This window comes from Eutrema salsugineum, unplaced genomic scaffold (genome assembly GCF_000478725.1).
Source record: "Eutrema salsugineum unplaced genomic scaffold, Eutsalg1_0 scaffold_2, whole genome shotgun sequence".
NCBI classification, from domain to species: domain Eukaryota; kingdom Viridiplantae; phylum Streptophyta; class Magnoliopsida; order Brassicales; family Brassicaceae; genus Eutrema; species Eutrema salsugineum.
Window position 1 is genome coordinate 10,215,061 of NW_006256829.1, and position 8,928 is coordinate 10,223,988.

Below are 8,928 nucleotides of genomic sequence, written 5' to 3' on the forward strand. Positions count from 1 at the left end.
AACGCTACAAGGTGAAACATCTCCTGCGTGAATCAACTCCGTCTTCCGGAAACGTCACGGCGTCGGCGCCAAGTCCCTAAAATGCAGCAGGAGATGGCGACAAAGGCGGACTCTGCTCAGGCGTTGACGGAGCTTTCGCCGTAGAAACAGGGGAATGAGAATTCGGAGCTTTCGCTGGAGAAACAGAGGAATGAGATATTTGAGCTCTCGCCGGAGAAATGTGTAACGCCGTCTGCTTTCTGACGGAGAGGACAACAACGGTCATCTTCAGACCTTTCAAACAGTGAGCTTGATTACTAGTGATGAAATAAAACGGACCAGGTCGATCAAGGCTAACCAAAGCATGTCCATTGAAAAAGCTCCGGCGAGTACGTCCAACGTAGCAGACGTTGTAATCATCAACATCCCTCACTTCGTGCAACGTTTCCAATCCCTTCTGAAACTTAAAATCTGCATAAAGATTTGAGCTTTTTCAGTTTTGTCCCAAACCCATCTTTAAAAACTCAAAATATAAAACCAAACAACAAAAAGAAAGAAACTTACAGATAGTGTCATTGACTTGGAAACGGTTTTTTTCAGCCCAAGTATTGTAGTAACTCTCCCGTGGATTTACGGCCCAAACGCTGTCACCTCCGACGGTAAAAAACAAAGCATCAGCGACGGAGAAGAGGGTTGCAAAGGAAACGAGGATGATGAAAGAAAAACAGAGACTTTTCGTGATCGCCACCATGGTTACGAGATCGTAGATCTGAGACTTAGTGTGTTTGTGTGTTTGTGGGTTTGTGGAGAAATGAGTGAAGCTATGTAACGAATGTATAGAAGTATAGAAGCGACGAAATTCTCTGAATATGATAGAAATGGAAAACGAAAATTGGTTGTTAGAGTAACTTAATTTTAATTTTTTTTTTTAATTATTGGAATGTTTTTCTGGTAAGGTTATAAGGATTTTCAACGCTGTTGGTAGAAAAACCAAAGGCATTTAGCTATTTATGTTTTGACGTGTGAGAGAATTGGACTCACGTATTTAACTCACTTACCATAAAAAATACTGATTGTATTGTGGAATTTTCTTCCAACTTAATTATTACTTTTGAATTTTTGATCGAAGAATTTAATTCGGTGGCAACAAAGTTTTGAGAAAAAGAGGTTGTTTTTTCAGTATTTACTAATTAGTGACTAGGTTTTATACGACTCACTCATTGAATTTACTGACTCTATTCCCACAACATTTCCTATCAATTATCTTTGAAACATGAGTCATTTTTTATGTGCCTACATTAGGACTAAGATGTTTTTTCAAAGGTCAGGGTCATTGGAAGCCCAAGCTGAGTTGGACAGAAAATGCCCAAAATGCCTTTGTTATTATTTTTTTTCCCACGATGAAAATAAGACATGAGGCAATTGGGACTGGAAAATGCTCTATTGGAAGAAATATCTATTAAAAAAAACAAACTTTAGTTAACTAGATTGACCATGTAATTCATGTATATAAAGTCCGTTATATGTTTAACCAGAACACATACGAAAAAGGACATACTATCATCTGATTCTGTGTATTTCGTATGTTCATCAAATGATCACTCATTTAATATAAGTGATTCTATTGCTGTCAGTGCCATTTTTTTGTTTTGGTCGAACTTGGTGTTAGTGCCATATACGTATTACATTACCAACCGATATATGACTACTCCAAGTCTCCACCAATTCACCCTAACCAACATTCTAAAACGAAAAGTAAACGTAGATTAACAAAAAGAAATTTCTTTCATTTAAGTTGCAATTTTAGTAAAGTCTGGCACATGTTGATAGTGGGGATCAACTTAAAGGCCAGTTCAGTAATGGATATTTTATTTATATTTCGAAGTCGGTATACAAGTGTCTTAGTTAGTTTGGAGATCTTTGGATGAACTGATGATTACAAAGAATCCTGAATCAATTTCTCTTCTATTTCTCAAGGATAGTCCAGGTCCTGAATACAGTAACAAATTCTCCTATTTATAGTACATTAATAACTATTATGTACCTTAGATTATTTTTCTCTAATTCCACTGACTTGTATTATTGGGTTTTTATCTATTGCGGACCATCTTTTCAGACTGAATTCCAAGAAATGTGGTGTTATTAACACTTTTTTGACGACCCTATAGACCGAAGAATATTTGTCAGAGATGTTTTCCTGATGGATTTCTGACAGCTATCTAATTTGGTTAATTACCAAAAATAATTCGTTAATTTCGTTAATTCGTTAATTGCTTATGGTTGCGACTAATATTAGATAGACTAGAAAATAATTAGTTAATTTTCATTTTTCATCATTTCATGTTTTAATCATTTCATGTTATTATTGTGAAACATAAAAACGTTGATAAACCACATATACCATTCAAGTTCTATGCAAATATGAGAATAAATGAAAATAAAATAAGAAAAATAATACCAAATAGTTGCGGATTCTTAGCTGCTCATGGTTGCGCTAACCAAATATAAACCTTGGCTTTTCGGAGCCAAATGTTATAAATAAATTGGTTTCCATCTAGTCTACAGTTAAACTCACTTCACACTACTCTACATATGATATCAATGTAAATCTTAAAAGCTTTAATCCTTTTAATAGGACTTTTACTCTTTCTAAAACTCAAAGTGATATAACATAATTTTGTTAAATGGGTCGAGTATAAATGGGTCGGCCTCAACAATCAGGTTAATATAGCAAAGAAAACAGTTGATTATCTCATTTAGATTAGATATTCTCAGACATTAGCATACATAGGGCCCCGAGAAAACTTAGCTAGACATGGAACATCTTTTAAAAAAAAATAAAAATAAAAAGACATAATTAACAACAATGATGGTTTATTATGAAGGCAGTGATGATGATGATGATAGTACAAAGATGTGAATGGATGTGGCCTCACCAGTCACCAGTCACTACTATATATAAACAACAATGGGGCTTCTCACATTATGTGTGCCATCTGACCAAATCAGATTCGCAGAAGAAGGCAGCTTTGGGTTAATATTGCTGCCGGAAACAGTGACGGTGAAAGACTGCTTCTCGTTCACAGACTTCATTGATAGAGCACTTGGGGAGACCTCAATGGTGAGTTTAGATCCGTGATTCAAGACAATCTTTGACTTGTATGTAGAGTTGGGGTTACCGAGGTTTGTGACGGTTCTGTTGAAAGTCACGGTGAAAGAGCTATTAGAAGATCCCGAAAGTTTAGCCGACATTGAAGGATAGTTGAGGTTTCTTGGTAAGGTCTTTCCAGTGCAAGTGACGGCTTCACCGGAAACGAGTTTAAGGGTTTTCAAAGTGTAGTTCAAGCCGCAGAGAAAGGCGATGTGGTCTGCTTTTTCCAGTTCATAGACAAGTCCAGGATTTAGAGCAGCTACAGGGTCGACATGTCCAGCTCCATAGGCAAACTCGGTCGATGCAGCCCCAGTTCCAGAAGCATTCATTGGCCAAGCTGCAAGATTTGATTAAGAGGCGCCGTATAAGAGTCAGAGTTATCAGCAAAAAAAAAAATAGTTACTTGTAATACAAGAAAGTAAAAGCTGGATATGAAATTTTGGTTTACCGGTTGTCATGATGGCAGATTGAATCATGGAAGAAGACCACTCTGGATGAAATGTTTTGATGTACGCAGCCACGCCTGCAACGTGTGGACAAGACATTGAAGTTCAGGATTGAACAGAGTACTTGACATGTCTTGTGTCCCTCGTATCTTCTGATGGTGAAGCCAAAGGTGAATAGGCAGCGAGGATCTCCACTCCTGGTGCTGTTACATCCGGCTGCAATCCATCCACCATTGTCTCTAAGATAAAAGAAAGAAAAAAAGAATCAATTAAGATCATAAAAATGTTACCCTTAGAAAGATCAACAGCGACGGTGTTTGGACCACGAGAAGAGAAGAAAATAACTTTAGGAGCTATCTGATTATAGTTTGCCTCAGTTTTTAGAACAGTGCCTTGCGGAGACCTGAGAAAACAAACACAGAGATATATATTAGGACAAAGAAGGATAAATCAAGAGAAAATGTATGGATTATGAAATAGAGAGAATTAAGATCGGTTGTTACTTTGTGGAGTTAACGTAAGAGACAAGATAATCGAAGTCATCTTGTGATAGAGCAGAGAGGGGAGAAGCACTAACGGAGGAAAACTCTATGTTGTCTCTAACTACAGATGCAACAGGTACATGTGAAAAAACCATTTCAGGGCAAACCACGATCTTCCCCTTGACGAGACTTTCATTATTATTACACTCTGTATAAGATTCACCGTACACAAGAGGATACTTCTTTCCTTTTAAATCGAAAGAGTTCACTGATTTTCCCTGTTAAAAACAAAAGAGCTAGTCTTTGGTAATTAAAAAGACGTAATTAAATGCTATGGAAATGAGCGTGTGTTACTTGATGCTTACGTCAAATGTCTTGCCGTTTCCGAGCACAACTTTAGTCAGAAATCCACGGTTCGTGGTGCTGGCTGCTACAGTTAAGATCCACGGCGCTACACTCGCAACTGAGGCCGGATTCGGACCGCTGTTACCAGCTGATTGCACAGTGAGAATCCCTTTGGCCATAGCGTGAAAAGCCCCGATCGCGATTGTATCATGCTCGTACAAAGGCGCACTAAGATCCCCGATAGAGATGATGAGGTCAACACCGTCTGCGATCGCGTCATCGAAGGCGGACAGTATAGATTCCGAGCTACACTCTTTCTTGCCGCAGGCTTTGTAAGCGGCAATTCTAGAGCTCGGAACGCCGCCTCTTGCCGTTCCATTGCATTACCCAATCCAAAGAAGCTTGCGCCTGCGACTGCGTTTCCAGCCGCAGTGGACGCTGTGTGTGTACCGTGGCCATCAGTGTCCCTAGCGCCTTCGCTTGTGTAGTCTCTTGCTCCGATCAACTTGCTGAATCATTTTGTAAACACACATCAATCTCTTCCTAAAACGATCTACTAATCTTTAAGTATAGAACAAGAAAATTAATCTAAGAGGATTACTTGTTGCATGTGAAATTTTGGCCGCCGGAGCAAACTCCTTTCCATTTCTTAGGAGGAGGACCAAAGCCTTTGTCGGAAAAGCTCTCTGATTCCGGCCAAATCCCACCGTCGATGACTCCAATAATAGTATCACTTTCCCCGGTCGGGTTCCTCTTGGTATTATTTCCTTCCTTTAAACCCATGAAGTCCCAAGACGCAGTCGTTTGGAGTTTTAACTTCTTGTTTGGGAACACAGACACAACTCCCTCCATTTCTAAGCAAAAACATTTGTTACGGTTTTTGATTATGGAACTTTTCTCTAAAATCATTTCAACATTAAAAGTGTCTCAATCGATCCAAGGACACTCACCAGCTACTCGTTCTCTTTCTGACTCAGTGAGTCGGGCCGCAAACCCGTTAAAACTCCTCTTGTAACTTCTCACCAAACGACCTTCAATCGAACTATTGCATATACATACATACATACATAAAACACTTGTTAGAATGCTCATAAGTCACAAACTAATATTATATGTAATCAATATCATACCTTTCTCCGGTGACTTCTTGAAGAATACTTATGTGATTCGACATTGGTGTGTAGTCCGCTCGAGACGGAAGTGAACCCATGTAGACAACATACACCTGCATAGATTATTATCATCATCATGTATGATATAACGTAATAAGGAGAAACAATATATATATATATATATATATATATACTAACATACTTGTTTGTCTTGAGAATCATCTGTGACTGCTGAGACCGAACTCAATAACAAGATAAGGACACATGAGAGGAGTGAAAAGGAAGCTGCTCGGTTGGCCATCTTTTGTATGATATAATCAACTAAAGTTTACTGTAATTTCACAAATTCTGTGGCGACTAACTTGATATGATGTATAAATAGTAGACTCCATGCCTAAACCGTGTCAAGAAAGAAATCCTAATCAAGTTCGTTTGATTCTGTTTCTTTACATTTTAAGGAAACATATCTCTGATTTTTTATTTTGTTACATTTACTTTGAATCCAATTTCATTTAAGGAAACGTATATATTACAACTGATTTTGTTCTCTGTTGTTTTAAATACTACAAGAGCTTGACTAGTATGTTAGATAGATTGGAAAATAATTCGTTAATGATTGCATACTTAATTGCTAATCAGAGAGGAGAATAGTGACTTACGACGCATACTGTCAATCAGCCACAAAGCTCAAGCAGGTTTTAGCTGGTTCCTCTACAGAACATTTCCTCTGGACATCCAGCTCTTCACGGTGATTAACTGCAATCCCACCTGGAAAGCAGAAAACACACTACATATGCAAACTGTAAATAAGAAACGAAATAGTAACAGTCTAACAGACATAAAGATTAAGAACGAACCGTGTTACAGAGCAGCAGACCCTCGAGATATGCGTTAACACTAATTTCTTAGGGAAGGGGATCATATGATATGATCACTCTTATAGTTTGTTCTGATGTTTTATCCCTTCTTGTTACTTTGCAAGGCCTTCAGCTTCTCCATGACAACTGTCAAGGTTTTGTGTGAATCTTGTGACAAGCTCATGGATGTTATGAATCCTCTTGCAAGTAAATCTTTCATGATGATATCTGTCTCAGAGAATGATGTTCCTCGGGAAATTACCCCATTGATGAGAGCTTTGTAAGTAGTCACATTGGCTAAGAAACCATCTCGTTTCATCTCTTCATAGAGTTCAAATGCAGCTACCATATCACTTTTACCACATAGTCCAGTAATCAATACATTGTACGTCACCAGATCAAGCTTCAGGCCACAATTTCTCATGACGACTCTCAATTCCAGGGCCTCTGTAACATCACCATTCTTGCAAAACATGTGTATTAGAGTAGTGAAACTAGCAATAGTTGGAACCAGCTTCATTTTCAACATGGACCGAAGAAGCAGCATAGCTTCTTCAGCCTTACTACATTTCGCAAGAGCTCTCACCATTGCACTCTCAGCTACATTAGGCGGACATATCTTAAGTGCTATCATCTCATCCTTCAGCGCAAACGCAGTCCTTATATCTCCCACTCTACAAAGCCCGTTAAGCAGACCAATGTACTTTGTACACTCAGGAGATAGACCTTGCTTCGACATTTCGTGCAAAACCATGCGAGATTCCTGGAATCTGTGGTTTCTGTTGAGGACGCTTAAAATGGCGTCATAAGTATTTTTGTCAAGGGAGATACCCTGTAAGTTCATGACATTAACTAGATCAAATGTCTTGCTGATCTTTCCATTTGCACAACACTTGGAGATTAGCATGTTGAACGTACTCCTGTCAACATCATAACCTCGGCAGATGAATGCTTTCAAGATTTTAAGACCAATCTCCAACATGTTGGATTCACAAACTCCGAGAATAAGAGAATGGCACGTGAGCTTGTCAGGCAAAATGCCGTTCAGCATCATGGATCTATACAGCATAAAGCTTGTTGATATGTCTTTCCTCTTTGAATACCCATGCAAGAGAATATTGTAGGTAGTCAGATTAGGACCCCAGTTTTGGTTCGCCATTTCAGAAAGAAGGTTATTTGTCTTCTCTATTTGCCCCATCCTTGAGTAACCGTCAATCATTGCGTTTGTTGTGACAGCATCATGGGTTAGGCCAACCTTTTCCATTTGCTCCCGAAAATAAAAAGCAGCTTTCCACTGGCCAGCCTTGAACATACTATCCACAAAACAGGTATACATCACCTCGTTGGGAAGTAAATTACCTCGAGCCTCAGCTTCCATGGCAAAAAGTATGGCAATAACACTCTTGCCCTTCCTACACAACCCAGAAATAAGACTGGTATATGTATAACCGTCAGGCCAAATGCTGCACTGCACCATCTCACCAAAAAGAGAGACAGCCTTGTCCAAGTTCCCTGATTTACACATTGCAGTGAGTAGTGTGTTGTACATTACAGTATCAACAGCTGTAGGAACATCATGGAGGCTTTTCAGAAACGTCTCTGCCTCTTTCAAATGCCCACCTTTGCATAATCCCTTGAGCAGACTACCATATGTGAAGAATGTTGGGTGATGACCTAACCTGGTCATCTCATCAAATATAGAGAATGCTTTTAGCCCTTCACCTAAGCTTCCATACCCGTCTATAAGACAATCAAAGCTAACTACGTTAGGAAGAAGACCATCACTTGTCATGCAACGCATAAATTCTTCTGCCTCACCCACTTTACCAGCTTTACATAGCGAAGCGACAAGTACATTGGACGTGAAACGGTCTGGAGTATGGCCCTCTAGGATCATAGCTTTATAAATTCTTAATGCTTCCTTTAAGCATCCCATAATGCAACAATTGTATATCAGCGTCGAGTATATGATGCCGTTTGGACTAAGACCAGCTCGGTACAATTTACACACTATCTCCCTAGCAGTTTTAAACCTCCCCATCTTGCAAAATCCATTTATAAGTGCGGAGTATGTGACAATATCGAGATCAATACCATCTTTGCTCATTTCATTAAGCATCTCAACTGCTTCATCCAATAACCCGTTTTTGCAAAACCCATCAATCATTCCAGTATATGTTATTCGCCCAACAGCGATCCCAGTTCTCTTCATTTTCATGTAAAAGCCTCTCGCTAAATCAAATTCTGCATGTTTGCACAACCCAGCTAAAAGTACCCCATAGCTAACTTCAGTAGGAGTAAGACCGCGCGCTTCCATCATATAAAACATCTTCAAAGCCTCTTTAAAGTTTCCCTCACTAATGTGTCCATCGATCAAAGTGTTAAAGGTAACATGATTCGGGGAAAGCTTAAAGGTTAACATCTCATCCAAAAGTTGACGAGCAATGAGAACCTTTCCTTCAATAGAAAAACCATTAATCAGCGTATTGTACGTGACTTCATTGGGGTAAATCATCCTCTTCCTCATTCTCCTCAGCAACAAATAACCTGTGGCGC

At 39.1% G+C, this 8,928-nt stretch overlaps 2 protein-coding genes and 1 pseudogene across 2 annotated transcripts in view; all 3 read right to left on the reverse strand.

Moving 5' to 3' along the window:
• Positions 1 to 76: 76 nt before the first annotated feature.
• Positions 77 to 730, reverse strand: LOC18019651 (early nodulin-like protein 2). Its single transcript, XM_006401344.1, has 2 exons — positions 544 to 730; positions 77 to 450 (listed from the first exon to the last, which is right to left on the reverse strand). The coding sequence occupies exons 1-2, from the start codon at positions 728 to 730 to the stop codon at positions 77 to 79; spliced, it is 561 nt and encodes a 186-aa protein (XP_006401407.1).
• Positions 731 to 2,727: 1,997 nt separating this feature from the next.
• Positions 2,728 to 6,216, reverse strand: LOC18019652 (annotated as a pseudogene).
• Positions 6,217 to 6,414: 198 nt separating this feature from the next.
• LOC18019654 (pentatricopeptide repeat-containing protein At5g55840) overlaps positions 6,415 to 8,928 on the reverse strand; it is a 3,372-nt gene continuing 858 nt past the window's right edge. Inside the window, exon 3 of the mRNA XM_006401347.2 lies at positions 6,415 to 8,927. Coding sequence (XP_006401410.2) covers positions 6,473 to 8,927 — 2,455 coding nt within the window. The 3' untranslated portion in view covers positions 6,415 to 6,472. The remainder of the gene's footprint in view (position 8,928) is intronic.

What these genes read in the sequence shown, in the direction of transcription:
- LOC18019651 (XM_006401344.1), bottom strand. Translation starts at nt 730, where the DNA reads ATGGTGGCGATCACGAAAAGTCTCTGTTTTTCTTTCATCATCCTCGTT. An exon ending in CCAAGTCAATGACACTATCT is followed by an intron (nt 451 to 543) that starts GTAAGTTTCTTT and finishes ATCTTTATGCAG; the next exon opens with ATTTTAAGTTTCAGAAGGGA.